General features: G+C 40.3%; 1 protein-coding gene across 1 annotated transcript; it reads left to right on the forward strand.

Moving 5' to 3' along the window:
- The first annotated feature begins 5,763 nt into the window (after positions 1-5,763).
- Positions 5,764-18,935, forward strand: plekhn1 (pleckstrin homology domain containing, family N member 1). The gene is made up of 16 exons (XM_037684907.1): positions 5,764-5,935; positions 7,515-7,605; positions 7,723-7,884; positions 8,654-8,734; positions 9,112-9,202; positions 11,811-11,944; positions 12,524-12,664; positions 13,657-13,737; positions 13,837-13,912; positions 14,147-14,292; positions 15,402-15,557; positions 16,163-16,390; positions 16,846-17,001; positions 17,216-17,506; positions 17,717-17,777; positions 18,548-18,935. Exons 1-16 carry the CDS (start codon positions 5,865-5,867, stop codon positions 18,730-18,732), a joined length of 2,151 nt encoding a protein of 716 aa, XP_037540835.1. The 5' UTR covers positions 5,764-5,864; the 3' UTR covers positions 18,733-18,935.
- The last annotated feature ends 318 nt before the right edge of the window (positions 18,936-19,253 follow it).

A 19,253-nucleotide genomic window follows, 5' to 3' on the forward strand; every position in this document is an offset into this window, starting at 1 on the left:
TATCGATGATGTCTATTTAGGAGCGTTTTTAACATTTATTTAAAGTGTGGTTTGCATATTGTCAATGGAAATGACAAAGAATGTTTCAGCTTGCGGGATGTTTGTGTATTTGGAGTGTAGAAGGACTGCTCGCTGCATATGTCGTGCTTTATTTTCATTTTTTAATGTATTTTCACTGCCACAGGCATGACCACTTGACACTGTACAAACAATATGTTCTTTACATTTGTTGAAAAAAAAAAAAATAGTCCATGACAAACCTGTTGATGATTTGATGAAAACACTTTGCACTGTCTTTTAAATTATTGTCAAAACATGATGAAATGCATGTAATCTCTGACATGTTTGCTTCATCTTATATAAAGGCAAGTTCACCTTCTGGTAACTAACTTGAAACTAATGGGTCATATAATGGATCCTGGGTGCTGCCATGTTGCCCAGGTTTTTCTTCACCTTGGTAAAAGTGATCAAACAATTTCCATAAAATTGACCTCGTGTGTATTTAACAGTAAAGCATCAGGGCGTGTGATGGTTGATTTGAATTATCTATCCCAGTTAAAAGTCAGTATTGTGGTTGAGTTCATGTGTAGTGCAGTGATACCATTCCAAACTTCTAAGAAGTTGTCTTTTTTTCTCCTTATTTTGAAGGATTTAACTGATTTTTGGTTTTAGAAAACTACCTTATGTTACATTTATGTGCAAAGCGAGACGTGGCAATTGGAGCTCTGATGGCCTTAAAGAAGTGCTAAAATCATGTAAAGCAAAAGTGAGTCAGGGAGAGATCTGAAGGCAAAGGTGCAAAAATTCACTCAAGTTTTTGGCCTTTGTTCTTTGGATTAAAATGTACATAGAATGCTTGGTTTATCTTAATTTAATTTGTGCAATTTTGATGTGACTGTAGCTCCTTTTAATTTGTGATTAATGTTGTGATACTTGTTTGTTCGTGTTATTTATGACAGCCTTTAAAATGTTAAAATTTGCACTATTGCGAAATGGAGCAATATCGTCAAAAAAGAAATAAAGTTGTTTTCAGATGTGACAACTGTCTTGGTGTTTGAATAAAAAGGTTGAAGACACGAACACAAAGCAGCACTTTTTATCCCTGCAAGCTAAAAGTTGTGTTGCAAACTGAGGTTGTTGCTAGGCTCACTGTACACATTTCATTCGTACCTCTCCAATGTTCTCCTGTTTCACAGTGATTTAAGATGACAGCTGAACACTCTCACTTTACCCTTCTTGACCTCAGTCACATGGTATTTACACCTGTGGTCGGCCACACACACACACACACACACACACACACACACACACACACACACACACAACTCAAACACATGAAAGTTTCCTGATCTCCCAAAACACAAGGCTAAACATTCGCCTTGAAGAACTTCTGACGTTAGATGATTTAAATGCCACAAATGCTCATTCAACAGTGAGGAGCTTTGCTTGTAGATTTCAGCTCTGCTGAGTAAAATTATTAGGTAATAAAAAAAGGGATTTTATCAATTACTTCTTGCCTTTTAAATATAATTTTACTATATTTCCACTCGTATGTTCCTCGTTTTTGTGCTCACATTTAGCCCTTTTTTTCTGATAAATATTCCTGATCACCAGTTGATGGTGGAGGGATGTTCCTGCTGTTGAATCGATCAAACGGAGAGCAGGGACCAAAGATCCTTGTCCAGGACGCTGCAGAAATGATAATTTATCGATACGTCGTGGATGAAGTTCTTCCCCAAAGAATTTATGATTCTGTGTTTGACACAAGTCTTTCTAATGTTTTCGTTTCTGAAGCTATTTAGTTGCTCTAAACAGTTATTACGGTTATTTTTAATGCATATTTTCTCCTCTTCTAGCAACCTCAAATACTATTTTATTCTTTTCAGTTGTTTTGTTTACATGTAGGTAAGAAAATATAAAATATTTAATTAGGATTTGAGTTTATATGCTGTAGATATACTTTTACACATTGTTAGACACAGTTTGTGTATCTTCGTGCTCACAGTGGAGGAGATGCTCTTGTGTTTCCCTTTCAGCGTTGCCTATTCAAAAAGGAGGCTGTTGATGAGAAGGATGTCTCTGTTAAAGCCGGTTTTTGTTGCACTTGTATTTTTTTAAATATATTTTTGTTTCAGCCATTTAGTCATGTGTTTTTCTATTTGTTTGACTTGGCATTATGATCTCCACGGATATAATCACTTTGTAGATGTTCTTTGTAAACTATCAGTGCAAATTACATCATACATTGTGTGTTTTAATGTATGGATATTTATCACCACAAAGTGAGAACAGCCTGTTTTTTGTTGTTTCATTTGTTCACTTTGATCGTCGGACTGTGCAGTTAAACGACAAAGTAAATGACAGAGATGTTAAACTAAATTGACTGATCTTGTTGTCAAAAGAGAACCGGGGTCCAATTAATGTTACTTTATGGTTGTTCTGTGTGAGAACTTTTGCACGTCAGCATCTCTGTTGGACACCTGATGTTTGGGGCCTTGTTTTAGTGGCCTGAGGCGTTGCTTTAGCACCGATGCAGTTACCTGCCGAGTCTGGATAAACACGATGGAGTGATTTTTATGGGGGGGGGAATCATTTTCTTTTAGGGAGGGGCACCACTCACGAAGGAAACATTCAACATACCAGTAAGTTTTGAGTGAAAACCTTTAAGGGACTATATAACATATTTTACAATGTTTCAAATAATTGTTCCAGACAATTTCTAGAAAGATGTTGACCAAAGTATTTGATTTTTTTTTTAATTTATGGCATCTCATCTATCTGAAGTGTAGGGTTGAGAAAGATAAAGATAACCATTAAGGTCACAGTTTGACCCATTTTGTATTATTGGTATGATTGTACCTGTCTAGACTTTGAGACATGACCTGTCCAATAGATACAGTACAGCTACAATGGGGAAAAATAAAGTTGGCAAAGACTGGAAACAGTCAACTGAAACTGGTTTGACATCATCGTTCTCTCTTGTCTTTTTATCGTGAGCTGACAGAGCGCTGAGTCACTTTGGTCACTGCGTTCTACAAAAGTTTCTTCCAGTTTTTCTGAGGTAATGCACAGCTGAAATAGAAAGATGCTTTTATGTAGGTTGGTGACTGAAGTTCATTACATGTAGGCATTATTTATTAATTATGTCATTAAATAATCAAATCACTTTTCAGCTAAAATCCCAAGGCCTAGAGCAACTGCCAGGGGTCGTTAGTTAAAAATGTTGACGTTTTCAAGAAGATATTTTTATGTTTGACTGTAATGCTGGTAGCAACATGTTTCTGTGTTTTATGACAAGCAGTGAAGGTTTTTTTTTTTCTTTTCTTTACTTTGGATGTATTCTGGTTGGGGAAAAATACAGAACAGCATAGCTGCAAGTGATTAAAATGATAATTTTATTTACATTTATAGATAATTTATAACTAAAATAGTTTCTATAGATTAAATATATAAGTTAGTATTTGTTTCCTTCTTCTTTTGTTATGGGGAAAAACCAATTCCACAGAACTCATTGGCCTTGGAATAATGGTTCCTCAAGTTTTTAACCTTTACTTCCCTGTTTATTTTATTTTTTTCCATTTACCATCCAGTATTTATGGACTTTTTGTGTTTTAAAACCATTTAGATTTTGTTGTTTCAGACAAATCTCTGTTTTTGTCACATTGGACCTTCAACTTTACAAGACATTTATATTATGTTTGCATATTTGAGCAAGTGTAAAAGTTTACTTTGTTAAAAGAAAACCTATTTTGTGGCATTTTTAATTAAATTCAGTTTATTTATATAGTGCCAAATCATGACAGAAGATGGCTCAGGGCATTGAACAGAAACATTCACATACAAAAACCAGTTACCGTAGTAAAAGTTCTCTATCTAAGGAAGCCAGCAGACTCATTGAATCTTCACTTCGTCGCAGTCTCCCATCCTGAGCAAGCACAAAGACAACAGTGGAAAGGAAAAACTCCCTTTTAACAGAAAGAAACCTCCAGCAGAACCAGGCTCAGGACAAGCAGCTATCTGCTTCGACCAGCTGGGTTTGAGAGGACAGGAAGGAGAATCAAACACAGAATGACGGGTCCAGATAGGTGCAGGTGTACCCCCTATTGGAAGAAAGACAAAAAAAAAAATGCATGTCAAGGACAGAAAAAAAATAGAAATACAAAACAGGTAGAGTAAGTAAAGACAGCAGCAGAGTGAAGAAACTAGGTTTGTTTGTTTGTTTCCTTTAATGTGCAGTTTTCTTCTCCATCCATCCATGGCTGAGTCACGGAGGTAAAATGTCCAGGAGAGAAACCCAGACCCCTCACTTCCAGCTTCTCCTGGGGATCCCATGGCATTTTCAGGCCAGAGAAGATATATCCCCCACCCCCAGTAAGATCTGGATCTGCCCTAGGGTCTCTTCTCAGTGGAAAACAAAAATTTCCTGTTAGATTTTTTTTAAACCAGTTTCTAATAAGTTTGGATAAACTGCATGAACGCAACAAGTCAAAAATAATCGTGGACTATTTATTTTACCACTTAAAACAGTTGTGTTAAAACCTTTTTTTTTTTTAACTTTATTAATAGCCAAAGGAAAGTCATTAGTTTTACACACATATATTAAAATTCTTGACCTCTCAAATAACGACTCAAAGAAAATGAGCAAAACAGCCTCTGCAGTTAACAAGCTGGCGACTGTTGGGGCCTCAGGTGTATCAATTTCAGCAAACAACTGGTCGAACTGGTTGGATTTAACTGACAAACCGCAGCATGCATTCATGCCACAACAAGACTGCAGCTCATCACAAGACAGACCTCAGTGATGAGCAAAACATGCATGATGATGATGATGATGAGGGTTCATCTTGACTGTTGAGACAACTTAGTCACTTTCCTTTTGTGGCGATCACCTCTGAAAAATTACATGTTTCCTTGTGTGCGTCGGTAATGATCCAAACAAATAAATCTATCATTAGGAAAGTAAACAGGGAAGTATAAAGCCTGCTCTGTCCAAGTGCTCATTATTACAGTAACATTTGATTTATCTGAGTACGTTCTACTCTGACATACCTCAGGAAAACCATTGGAGCGTTAAAAGATCAATCCGATGAAGAACTTATTTTGTTATTAGTTTAGTGCTTACAATTTAACGAAATATAATTATTTTTGTTGTGAATATTTTGGCCCCTGCACTGTTTGGAGTTTATAGCTTCATAAAAAGCTTGACCTTCGACATCAGATGAGTCCTGTTCAAACGTCATCAGTGACAAAAAAAGAAGTCTTAAACTGTTTGAAATCAGTACTTGATTGAAATATCACAGCGACATGTGGTGTTTTTTCCTCTGTGCTTTAAATAAATTTCGATTACCTAAACAATGGAGAAGCTTGATGTAATGTAAACTCCCCAGATACTAAGTTTCAAAATGACTCTTACGTGTTGAAGGCCAGTAATAAATAGAATACACAAGTGTGGATGTATGTCTGGGCATGCCAGTGGTAAGTTCCCTGTCCTCCCAGTGATTGACACACACCATCCAGTGCACCACTAGTGACTGAGCTTAATTTGGCTCCTGAAAAGTGTGAAATGGCACACTGGAGCTCCCTGCCCTTTGTTGTGTGGATTGATAACAGAAGCAGCTCACAGAGAGTGTGAAACTCATTGCTTATTCACCACACAGCCTGTGACACAGCCCTGCTGAACTCCACCCCTTTTACGCAGTCAAACTCTCACAGTCTGACTTTTTTTTTTTTTTACACCACTCACCCTGCCCAGTTCTCATTCAGTACAAGTCTCATATTTGCAGAGAGCACACGGCTCTCTTGGACTGCTCTCATCCATCACAGACAGAGTTTATCTAAAAGTCCCCCTCACAGACCAGAGCAACATGGGGAGCAGTGTCTCATGTGTCCCCCAGCACAACTTCAGACTGTCCAAGAGTTTCATTCGCAGAAACAGGTAAGAGCTTATTTAAATCAAATTTTAGACTTGTGTCAGTGTGTACTCTGAGCACGTCACGTCCTTGACTGCACTTTGTTATTTTAAACTCTGTATTTCAGATGGAAGGAATTCTTGGTATTTCTCTGGATTTGAGATGGGTGTTGAGAATTTTGTCAGGCTTGGTTCAGGATCAGGTGGTAATACTGGATAACCCCAGAGTCGTCCATGACCCCGGTGCTTGTCTGGCCAACCGTCAATGATCCTGTTACCATTGGCCTCCTCTTAACTTGTCCTTCAGCTGTCGATAATCCTGGTTTTCCTCCAAAAAGTCTAGACTTGATACCACTCAGATACAAGTGGGTTAATATTATATAGCTAAATGATAAGATTTGTTTTTACACTGTAATCTGTAGAGATTAGGCCTAAAATGTTTACATTTGAAAACAGGAAACGACTGCACAAACATAAGCAGATTAATTAGTTTGTCTATATTATTTCATTTAATTAATCCAGGGTTATATGTCTGGACATGTTCCAACCCTGCTGGCCCTTCACATGTGGCTCTGATTAGCCTGGGAAGCTCCAGTACCCTGTCTTGCACTGTATGACGCTTCAGGGTCTTTTGTCCACATATACATATGATGCTGCTTTTAGTTTTTAAATTAAAACTGAGGCAAAGAAAGTTTAAAATCTTAAGAGTTAAAAAATAATTAATGGCTCAAATTTGAGTTTCCAAGTTGGCTTAATGTTTCAGCTCAACCAGAGCATCCAGTGTTCTTGTGTCCTGTGGCCGTCTTTGTGCCACTGAATCAAATGAAGCTCAGGTCTTCCCCAAAGAGAATAGGAGTGGGTGATGCTAAATGCCACAGCTTTGACCTGAAGAATGTTGGGTGTGCAAACCAACTACCTGCCTATTATCTACAACACATTCTTCTATTACCATGCTACTGCAATTTGCATGACAGTATGTGGATCTCATTCCTTTCTTTGTGTATGAATGCATTTAAAAAAAAGGAGTATTTACAGGCAACGGTATCATTCACTTGACCCATGAATGATTAATGCTGGACATGGACTTCCTGAATAGACAGACCTTGATTCCCACAACGCAAACAAAAGCCTGTGTTGTTGCACGCTGAGGACACTGGTACACATGCACACAGATAAGCAAATAAACTACAGGCTGTGATTGTAAAAGTGGCATCCCCTCGCCTTATCTTCAAAACGAGGGTGCTTCCTCATAAAAACGTGACAGTAATGCTAACAGATGAGGGACATGCAAGACAAAGAGGCACATTGAATGCTGATTTTCCTATGCATAACCTCGTTATCAGAGGCACAAGACCTGATTGTTCCCTAATCCATGTCTGTCACTGGTGGAGTAAGGACAAAGGAAGGGACTTTGATTGATTTGTAAGGCCAGAGACACAACGTGTCTTTAGGGAGTCTTTCACTTGATGGGAAACAATTTATTTACACATCTGTTCCTTATCAGCAGAGAGCAGGAAATGTGAAGTTGAAACTTCTGCTGTGAAGTCAACTAATACTAAACTTGGGATAAGATTAGTAATATTTTACATTTTTCTCTCATGAGCAGCAGTCGACTGTTTCGCAGGAAGAACCCCCAAGAGGGACAAGAGAAGTCCAACAGCATCATAAATATCCTGAGCACAGTCACCCCCTTCAAGGTAACGTCATGATCGCCTGGAACATGACTATCAATCACCCAAAGTGATCCTAACTCCTCTTTGAACTCTGATACGTTTTATTGTAATGTGTTTCACTAACATTGTGGCCGGTTGCAGGAAATGTCCCCTAAAGATCTACGCACCATAGAGAACATAAAATGGGATCCTCCGTTCCCTTACGACCCGGCCAGTGGCTGGAAAAAAAGCAGCATTAACGTAAAGAATTTTGGACGGATGATTCACAGCTCCAAAGTTTGTTTCCGCTTCCTCCAGTGCCAGGTGAGTGTAACAACACCAAGCTGAGTGTGACTGCATGATGAAATATCAGGAAAGCAGCAGTAAAAAATAATAAAAGAACACAAACAAGAAGCTTTAGGGCCGTCATTTTGGTTAGAAACACATTAAGCTTAGAGTGACGTGTCATCCTAGTCATCCATGCAAAGCCTGGGCTGTTCTCGAAATAAAAATAGGGTGAAAAGTAACAGGATGTTGTGCATCTTTTACAAACAGACTTTGGTTTTGACACAGTGGCTTGCTGTGAATAATCCAAGCAGTTTCCCACTAAGACTTCTGCAGCCTGTGTTTGGACATGCTTCCCTCTGCTGCAGTTGTGAAACATCCCCAACAGAGAACCTCAGGGTAGAGGGAGAGTGGCTCTGATCCCATGGGCTGATAGAGGGCATGCCAGCTCCTTGCGGTGGGAACTGCAAGTTTTTTGAGTTGTGACACAACACTGTCAGAAGCATTGAGAAAAAATTGATGAAATATCATCATAATGGCAAAAGAACAATGTATTTAACAGAAAACATGCCCCCCTAGGAATTCAGTATCCTTTTGAACATTTCTACGATTCACTGAATAGATGAATGGAACAAGATGCTAAAATATAAAATAAATGAACAAATGTAATTCCTGTCTGGGGTTTGAGCAATGGCCAATTCTGAGTATTGTCAGAATGTGGGAACAGACATCTGACAAGACGTGTCGACAACGTGTAAGCAGGCAAATTACATCGACTTACTTCAGGTTGTTCCTCGTTTCTCTGCAGGATATTCACGAATGTTTCCTGGATCTCTTTGAAACACATCTTCATTTTGTTTCAAGCAACACAACTGGACTAACGTACCAGGTTAGCGTCTTCTCCTTCACGACCTCAAGCTTTTTAAAAAAGTTTTACAGGTTTTGTATTATGTAATCTAATTTGCCCTCCTGCCTACCAGTGCTTTGTTGGTAAACAGAAAGTATGATTAAGTTTCGCCACCTGTCTCGTAAATTTTCGAGAGATCGTTAATCATCATTTTACTGCACATGAGAACCCAACTTCGTGTTGAAAAGAGACAGCTAAGCACCTGTATGGGATGTTAGTCAGACTGCACGTGTCCTCAGAAGAAAGACAGACAGGAATACATCATTGTTTCATGACCTCAGTGTAATGGTTGTTGGTGACCAAAAGAGTCTTTTGGTTTAGATGAAATGCTAATGAAAGTTTTGTTGCTGTGTGTGCAGGGGACGCTTCCACTGAAAGAACTCACCATCTGCAACCTTCAGCAGAACTGTAACCACAGCCAGCCTCAGGAATATGCCTTCCAAATAAACGGTGCGTTTGTCTTCACTAAAAAGGAATCTGAGTGGGAGCTTGGCGCAGAGTGCTGGTATTTTATAATCATCAGTTATAGTTTATTAGCTCTGCAAATTGTAGCTAATGAATCAATCAAAAAAAGTTTTATACACCAGGGTCTGATTTCTCCAGTTTTAGCTTCTCTCCATTGGCTCCCTGTCAAATTCAGAATAAAATTCAAAATCTAACTTATAACCTACAAAGATCTCAACAACCTAGCTGCATCTTATATTCGAGATCTTATTGTTCCATATTTTCCTAACAGAGCACTTTGCTCTCAGACTGCAGGCTTATTTGCGGTTCCTAGAGTTTTCAAGAGCAGAATGGGAGGAAGATCTTTCAGTTATCAGGCTCCTCTCTTGTGGAACCAACTTCCAGTTTCTGTCCGTAAGGCTGACACATTGTCCAGTTTTAAGACTGGGCTTAAGACTTTCCTTTTTGATGAGTTCTATAGTTAGGGTTGGACCGTTATGCTGCCTTAGGCTTAGACTACTGGAGGGCATCAAAGTTCATGCTCAATCCTCCAGGTATAAAATCCAATAATGGTCATATATATATATATATATATATATATCCTTTAGTGGACTAACTAGTTTGCTGGTGATAAGGAGTATATTGCTTAGTGGGGAAAACAGTTTACTTGGGACTCCTCAGACTGATGAAGCCCTCGGATAGAGGGCGAAACGTCTTTCCACAAAAAAGAAACTGTCCAGATGACCTGAATGACCACATTATTATAGGACAAATCGACCTCTTTTCTTAGAAATAATTTCAAATGAACACTATTCATTTGTAGCAGTTCATTTATCTTTACATGTGATTCTTGACCTGCCATTGTGTATCTGTTCCTCCTTCCTGTCCCTCTCAAACCCAGCCGGTCGAAGCAGATGACCTCTTGTCCTGAGCCTGGTTCTGCTAAGGGAGTTTTTTCTTTCCACTGTCGCCTTCATGCTTGCTCAAGATGAGAGTTCTGTGATGGAGTTAAACTCAAAGCAGTCTGCTCCTTAGATAGTTAATGTTATTAACTTACTTTTTGTATATGAATGCTTCTGTTCAGCGCCCTGAGATGACTTCTGTTGTGTCTTGGTGCTATATAAATAAACTGAATTGAATTGATTTAAATGCCTTCAATGCAAATTAATAATAAAATAAAATAAACTCAAAATTAATTTTGCTTAAAAAGCAACTAGCAACAAAGCTCTCACTATTTTCAGGCGTTTCCTGTCTTATCCCATTTCAGTAACTGAATGGTGCAGCGACCCTCTTCACCTCTTGACCTCCTGTCAAATCCAAGACTAACTAAAGTGGGGCTCCCTTTACCCCGTGTTGGTCAGGGGTGTACACCAGCTTTTAAAAGCCTTGCTTGTTAGACAACAGGTGCATTTCAGTCAGTCCAGCTGTCGCACAGAAAAGCCCATCCATCTCTCCTTGTCTTGTCACAGCATATAATCCACGAAGGATTCCTGCTCAGATTAATGTCTGCTAAAGGTGTCAGATTAGCTTGTAACCTCTGGATATTATAGTACAATAACAAAATATCAAATTTTCTTTTTGCTTTCCTTCATGGACAACGTTTTGAATTGACACAAAATGTGTGAGGGATAACAAACTAAAAGTGAATCCTGCTCATTTCAGTGTAGGGTTTCTGCTTCTACCGTCTCTGTTGTCAAAATACTGACGTTTCTTTTTCGTGAAATTGGTTCTGCCGACGTTGTTAGTATTTAGTATCCGATTTCCGCCTTTTCTTTTCAAGTGCAAACCCTTATTTGCCTTTTGGGAAACGTCACTGGCAGATACATGCAGAGGAAGTGGGATGAAGTTCTGAGTCAAGGGGAAGATATGTTGTAGACGAGATTTCCTCTGTGCGATGAATGTTTGTGAGCTGGAAACGGATGAAGCAAATCCAGCTCAGAGAGGACGTTTAAGAATTCCCGACCTCTCCGGCATGGTTTGAATTAACGTGGCTGTGAGAGTTTGCTAATAATGAGTAATTATGTTTAACAGTCGCCTCATGGCTTCTGTGAAGTAACTAAAAGTTTAAATGAGTTTTCACGCTGGCTGGCTTACTGGAACTGAGAAAAATAAACTTAAAGAGAGTGAAAGAATTTAACTTTTATAGGAATAGTTACGGTGAAAGTCTCGAACGGCGTTTGACACAGAAGTCAACATTCAGTTTGCTTTCAGACTCTTTTAGAGTATAAAGACATGAGATGGAGTGAAATAGTCTCTCGTTATCTTTGGTATGTGTGGGACTGATACGTGTAGATTGAAGCTCTGATCATCCCGACTCGTTCATTCCTTCTGGCTAAGCAGTCTGTGGGAGGGAGAGTTCCTCCACTTTCTAAATGCCAAATGCTTCAGGTCACAGGGAGACTTTTCTGCAGAAGCTCTTAAATCTGGTTTATTGTCCCGAACATGTGTTAATATTTATTGCTGTGGTTTCATAACCTTCTGTAAACTAAGAACAAGTCAGAGAGTGAACTTTGTTCATCTTTTGCAGAGACAGAGCAAGCTATTAAAAAAAGAAGAAAGAAAATACCTGGTTGACACTTTCTCCTTTTGTTTCTGTGACCTCTGAACCCTGCAGGTGTCAGCCTCAACTCCATCATCATCTACTGCGCCAACCAGGAAGAAATGGACCTCTGGTTTAGTCTGCTCAAGCAAAACATCGAGGCGAACGGAGGCACTGCTACCACACCTGAAAATTACACGAGAGTGAGAGTAAGCGTGGCAGCTGTTTTTGTTTGGAACGTTTTAATATGTCATGAAGCAAAAGAGCAATTATTGTCACCTTCCGTGCTATGTAGTTTGAAATCTGTTTGCCACACACAAATCAAAATGCTTATTTCCGCATTAGAATTCATAGTTAGTGTTCTTTCAATCCACCTGATACATTATTGGCCTAATTTCCTACCGCTCCTAATGAAACAGGATGTATGACTGTGTCAATACAGTGAGTCATGAAAGATCACTGCTTGCTTTCCTTGAAGCCTGGATTCTATGTAGGAGGAGGTCTGACCCGCATCACGATCTTCTTTAAACTAACCCTCACATCTGTGTAACGTTAAAGATCCTTATCTACATTAGCAGGTGGTGAAGATAGCTGATGAAACACACAAACCTGGTTGTGTCACTGGAGAAGGAAACAACTGCGCTGAACCAGCATTTATTTAGAAACATGAAAAGACATGCACGACGTCCTGAGGAGACAGAGCGTGTGTTTAAACCTTTATCAGCGCTTGATTTCTGCCTACGTTTATTTGACTTTCGTTCAATGTTGCTTTCCTGTAGCCAAGCCAGGAGAAGACTCAAAAAGGAGGAGAAGACCTGAGGAACTCCATCAGCCGAGACCCAATTTACGAGTGGGAGGGCTCTCAGCGGGACAGTTTGGGCTCCATCGCCTACGTCACCAAAGTCCAACTGCAGCACCTGCCCTGCCCGGTACGACTTCACAGCTGCTTCTCAGGAATTACATCACTGATACCAGTCGCTTGCTTCTTCATGGAAATGTACAGTTCAAACAGAACGTCACTCTCAGTGCAAACGTATTTCTTAAAGCTGTGGGAATTTTCACATGAATAAAAACAGGATAATATCAGTGCTAAACCCAGGTGACTCACATGGCTTTTAAATTGTGCAACAGACTCCTTGCGTTGTGTTAAGGTAATGAGTGAAAAAGGGTGGAGCCTGTTTTGATAATTGGCTTCCGGTTGTTTATCTATACATGTTTTCCTGTCAATGTTGCGTCACACTTGACGGACACGTTTGACTCCATCACACAAAAACTACATAAAAGTGCGATGCATGTTGGCCAAACAGCTTTACATAGAAGGAAATCAAAACGGTAGTCATGACAAGTCTTTGCACGGATGCCTGTTAATGCTTTCTGGGAAGCTGCGGCAGCAGTATTGATGTGATTTAGAGCCCTGGGTGTGTGAGAAACATTCACTCGGCTCACACAGTGACTCGGCTCACCTCGCAGCTGGAATGTCAGCTGTCTGTTCGGACACACCCTATAAGAGTGAGAAAACATAAACTCTGCATTTGCCGCACCTTTAAATCTCCCACGAACTCGTTCGACCTAAGCTCTCACTGTGGTTTAAAGTGTACCTCTTAACACAGTATTAAAAGATAAGGTCTGTGTTTTTAACATCTGCTCAGGGTCTCATGGCTGCCTTTGTGCCGTCTCATTGCTCATATCTTTCCAGAAGTTATCAGGGTTTGCTTTCTTTCCTTGAGAAGTACTTTGGCGCCTGTTTATTTTTTGTAGTATTAAAACTGCCTCAAAATGGAGAAAACTGATAACATTTTTTTAAAGCAGCAGAGTCAGTAACAGAAATGTAATTTATGAACATGAGCTGCAGCCTAAAAATAACTACTTGCAATATTGTCTTCAAAACGCATTTAATCTCACTATACTCTTATTTCCACAGCAACAGAGCGACAGGTTGCTGGTGATGTACCCATCGACTCTGATCATCCTGTCAGAGGAGCCCAACGGGCTCTTTTATAAGGTACCACTGATCCTCTGCTGTTAATCTTGAAATGTGTGCCTCCACTGCACAGTGTTTGTTTGCAGAAGGGAGCTGCATTAAGAGTCATTCTGATTACAGGGCAAACTTCCACTCAACATGATTACCATAACCACTCCCTGTCAAGACGTCAAACCCAACACCTTTATGATTGAGGGTAAGTACAGTGAATCAGAAGTGCATTTTTGAGAAAGGCACGGTAATAAATGCACATTCCCATGTGTGCTTTATGCTAAGTGGGCTTCTCCTTGAATGTGCTGGCGTCACAGAGTGTAACCCCTCCATGAATGGGGGGGCTTTATCCTCTGGTGAATAACAATCTTACTGTAGCACATTCCATCCAGCAAGCAGAGCAAATGACGGGCTTTGTTCCTCTTTACTCTCCTCCCAGGAAAAATGATCAACCCCATCGTGGTGTCCTGTCAGGATAGGCCTGAGTTCTGTAACTGGATCCAGCATTTCAAAGCTGCAGATGTTCCTGTTCTCACCCCCCCACCCCCAGTGTATGACATCATCTACACCCCGACAGACACAGAGGTGAGACTTGCTTGCTTTTATTTTCCTGTCATTATGTACTCAGCTGTTAATGATCTGCACCTAAAGAGCGGGTTATCACCTGTTTACCTGCTTGTAGCAGAGGCGGAGCCAAGAGGAGGTCCAAACAGGGCACGGGCACCATTTACCCAAACCTAACCCTCAAAGGACCATTAATAAAATTGTTTTTCACACCTTTATCATTTTATGTTAAAGATTAAATATATATGCCAATAAAATAAAATTCAAAATTGATCATTTTCTTTTTATTAATGGATAATAAGGTGTGATTATCTAAGAATTAATAACAGAGCCAGTTTGAAGTTTACATTGTGCCACTTAAACCCTGAATGTTGCCAATAATGTCTTAACAGAATTATGTTAATGTGGAACAAAGGTAAAAATGCTTTATGGATGGATGTGTTCTGGCAAAGAGTCACCCTGTCATTGTTTATTTTGAAATGTGGACAAGTATTTTGTGGTTCTCCTACTTCATTTATGCATTTTATTGTAATATTAGCATATAACATATTAATCGTTTTAATCTTGCATTAAGAAACTGGTGGCGTGAGCTGTTAGTTAAAAGGAACGTTGCTCAGTCGATCCAGCACGTCACACATTCCCACCATCTGGGCTCTGTGACTCGCAGGCATAACATCAATGGATCAAGTTCAACGTTCGGCCATTTTCATCGGTCATTTCACATCTAACATGTCTCTTGAAACTGTTGTAGAAAATAGATTAGGTGAACTTCTAAATGCCAGCCGTGATACGTAAAATAAATTTTTACTATACAAAAGAGAAAAAAAACAACAATAATGAAACAATTTTCTAAACCACTTCAACAAGAGCAGTGGTCTCAGTTGGATGCATTTGAAATATTTTATCAGCTTGCCTCTGGCAGGTGGAGTAAATCAGATGAGGGAAAGTGATAAAGGAGTGAAACAACTTTTAGTTGTGGTAAAACGACACCATTATCAGCATCATTTTACCCTCAGTGACTTATCATTCCATCAAAACACACAAAATACAAAAGCTTTTAGATTGGCCCACACTTTGTGACTTTTGTTTATTTCAAACTGGATTAATGTGTTGTGTCTTTTGATATCCAGGCGCCAAAGAAGTTTGACAGGTGGAGCGGAAACAGTCAAGGGCGAGGCGAGTCTCTCAAATGCAATCAGCCTTCAGGTGAACACGGGTCCCAAAACCTTCAGTTACCCATTCGGGAAGAAAAGCTCTTGTCTCCGGGATACGCTGAACCGCTCTGTGTAAGTTACTCACAGACACAAAAATGAGCATGAGAGGAAATAATAACCTTTGTTTTCATCTACGTGGAGACGTTTTTTAATGGAAACAAGCAGCGCCTTTCTACTACAGAGTTAATTATTAAGCAAGTTCTAAAGAACGAGGTACTCCCATTACATGAGCTCAGGTGTTGGAACAAATTAAACCAAACAATAAAACGGTGCCGGTTAATGAGCAACCTCTAAAATCTCTTTTGCAGAAACGATAATTTTGTGTTTGAACTTCTGATATCTTAAGAAGCAGTGAAGCACTTTGCATTAGCAGGACTTCTTACTGAACTCCCCCAGGAGAGGAGCTGTATCGGCTGCCTGCCCAACCAATTAGCTTAAAAAGAGGACTGAGAGCCTCGAAGAATAATCGCTGCTAAACTCTTGACCTTCACCACCACTCTCCCAATTATTCTGATGATTTCTCTCTCTCACTCAGATGACTTTGTTGACTAAATACAGAATTCATAATAGGAACTAACTTTAGGGGTGAATAGTTCAGTTTGTAATGACAAAGCTCAACGTTTTGAAGTCATTAAGTTTAAAGAATTTCCTCCTGGGTGTGATTGTGGTTCTTACAGTACAGCCGTCCGTCCTCGATTGAGACAGCTCGGCTGGGCAGCAGAACCAACAGCGTCTCTTCACACACCAGGCCGGAGAGCGACCTCAGGCCTTTGTCGCTGCGTTACGCCTCACCTCAGCACAGCTCCTTCCTCCAGCCTGCAGAGAGCTCTCAGATCTACAGCACGCCCTACTCGGTGCTGCATCGCGCCAGTCCGCAGCGGCTGGAGAAAGCCCCACTCGTCAAGGTAATTCAGTCGGGCATCTAACTTGATAGCCAAATATTCCCGTTGAGACTTCACATGCCATGCACACAGAGTGACGGAAATAGACACTGGACAGCAGGCTGAGAGGGCTCGTCTTCTTTATGATGTTCTCAGATGAAAGAAGATGTCGTTTGTGCAAACCCAAGCTGAAAGATCAATCTGCTTAATGGAGCATAGGATCGTGTGTCTGTTATGATTCATAAACAAAAGTATAACACAGTATTAAAGTTGCTATACTAAGAAGGTATTTCTGCTGCTCTCTGCTCCAGATAATAGTCAGTGGTAGTCAAAAGTCTCTACTCATAGTCTAGTTGTCAAGCCTGAATATTGTTTTAGGTCTCTGTTTCTGTCTACAGGCTGAGAAAGAAGAAGGAAAATCTAGTGACTGATTTTAGTTTCCCCACTAATGTTTAATACCATTTGAATCCTCTGATCAGTCTAACAGCTGGAGCACACCGCAGACATCCGTGAACTTCCCACTAAACGCACCGCAACGTCACTCAGACATGTGCGCCCCAAGACAACCCCTGTCGCCTCTGTACGACGAGCCCTGCAGCCCTGAAATCTACTCCCTCAAGGAGGCCAGGCCAGAGGTAAGTGGGTCAAACGATACTGGATCCATTGTTTCACCTTACATTCACACAGCCGGTCTGATATCAAGCATCACACACACTGTTCATGCTCGCTTTCTTTAAAGATGTCTATTTATGTGCATGTTTAACATTTTGAATAAAAAGCAGACCTAAATTCAACCATCTTCTGCTTTACCTTTTTTGATTTGACATGTTCTGTTATGTTCTTATACAGCAGAGCTGGGATGAACTAATCCAGCACCGACACCATCATCAGGATCTCCAGCTTCGCCACGAACCAATCCAGAAGCAACACCATCATCAGAACTCTCAGCTTCTTCCCTCTTCCTTCAAACTACAAACCCCTCCGTTGGGCAGACGCTGTCACAGAAGCTTGGTCCTGACCAACCTCCAGGGTCAGGCTTACGGTTCGGACTTGGAAACTCCCCAGAGCCACGCAGATCAGAGAGCAGAGGCCGTGTCGAGGCTAAAGCTGCTGCCTGCGCCCAGCCAAGTTCGAGAGCAGGTGAGAAGCAGAGACACACACCTTCTAGGGCGCTCTGGTTTCTGGTATGCTGTGGTACGAGTGCATTTTGTGGTAGGGTAAGTTTATATACTTGCACCGAAGGAGCTATTGAAACAGATGCCACAGATGAAACACAAACTTCAGGGAAGCGGAGAATGTTTGAAATCCAACACAGGAAGTGACTTTCTCTGTTTTCACATCTGCTGACAGATACCTCTCCCGTCGAGCTCTGTGAGGAACGCCACACAAATGCCTTATGGTTACTCCCCTGGTAAGAGCCTACTACACACAAACAGAAACCTGATTCATTTATGCAATCACTGTGGGAAATGACTTTGTGTGTTCGATAAATGACTGTCTGCTCCTGGCCCAGACATCCTACAGTGTATTTGATAAGAAACGAAAGATTATTGATGGACTAATGGTTTCGATGACTAATAATGAGTACCTTTTCCAATACTAGTAAACAACTGCATCATATTTCCTGACTAGCTTGAGTCATGAAAGTCAGGATTTCTTGATATGACCTATAAAACAGAGAGCATTGTTTGCACTCCAGTAAACAGTAAATTTAACACTGAGTGCTCTTGGTTTGGTCGGTGGACAGACATTAAAAAATGTTGCAGGAGTCAAGCTGCGTGAAGTGTGCAAATGTGCTGTTGAAATGGAGCTTAGTGCAGCTCCTACTACGAAGAGGAAGTAAACTACAGAAAAACATACTGGTCAGACAGGATACACTCGTCCATTTTGACTGGCAACGCACGACAGAAAACACAAACAGGAACTTATCACCAAAATAGATTTAAACTTATTGCTGCTATTTGGCTTAATTTGTCAGATTTTATTTTATTTTTTTTTGACTTTGTCAGAAAGAGAACTTGTAATAATGGATGAAAGTGGTGTCACAGGGTTTTGTCACGCCACATGTTTCACTGTAAGGGTATAGTTTCTGGACCTCTGTCCACGTTGCTAGAATCTGGGCAAGGTTTAGGTTTCATCGCTTGAAACTAAAAGCCTTTAAATCTTTGCTTGCTTTTTCAGATCTTCATTCATACCTGGAACCCACAGATCCAGATGACCAGGAAGTGGACTATGACAACATTTGGGAGTACGACCACGAGACTGGAATGATTCAGTCAGTGCCTGGAATTTCAACACACTGGACAGGATTAGACTTTGAGTCCCAAGGCCTTGGTCCTATGGCAACTCAGCAGAGATGGTCATGAAACTAAATAATAGTCCGGCACTTGTCTGGACATGTGCAAACAACAGATCACTATCAGAGGGATAATAAAAGGCAACAATCCCAGCCGGAGTTGCTCCCAGTGTGTGAAGCAACGATTCACAGGAACTGCTTTGTCAGACGCTGGGTAGTGGAGATGCCAGCGATGGACGCAGTTCAGTTTATTTAATATGTAGCATTTAGGAGAGAAGACAGGAGAGTGTACTGCGAATGTATGTATGTAGCTTTAATGTTATTTTAATGTATTATATAACTGCACTGGTTCAATATGCAGTACATTCAGGACTATAGAAACATTTTTTTGTTTGTTACTGTATGTAAGTTTCCTTTTATTCTAACATAAGCAACAAAGCATTCCATTAGAGCTTGTTTGACTTAAGATTATCTGTAAATTTTTGTAAATGTTGTACATATATTATTTTTAATATGCTTCGCTGTTGAAACAGTTGGTTTTTGTAAAAGTGCTAATATTGAAACTACCGCAGCACCCTACTGATGCCTGTG

This window comes from Nematolebias whitei, chromosome 11 (assembly GCF_014905685.2).
Source record: "Nematolebias whitei isolate Nwh7 chromosome 11, NemWhi1, whole genome shotgun sequence".
Lineage (NCBI taxonomy): Eukaryota > Metazoa > Chordata > Actinopteri > Cyprinodontiformes > Rivulidae > Nematolebias > Nematolebias whitei.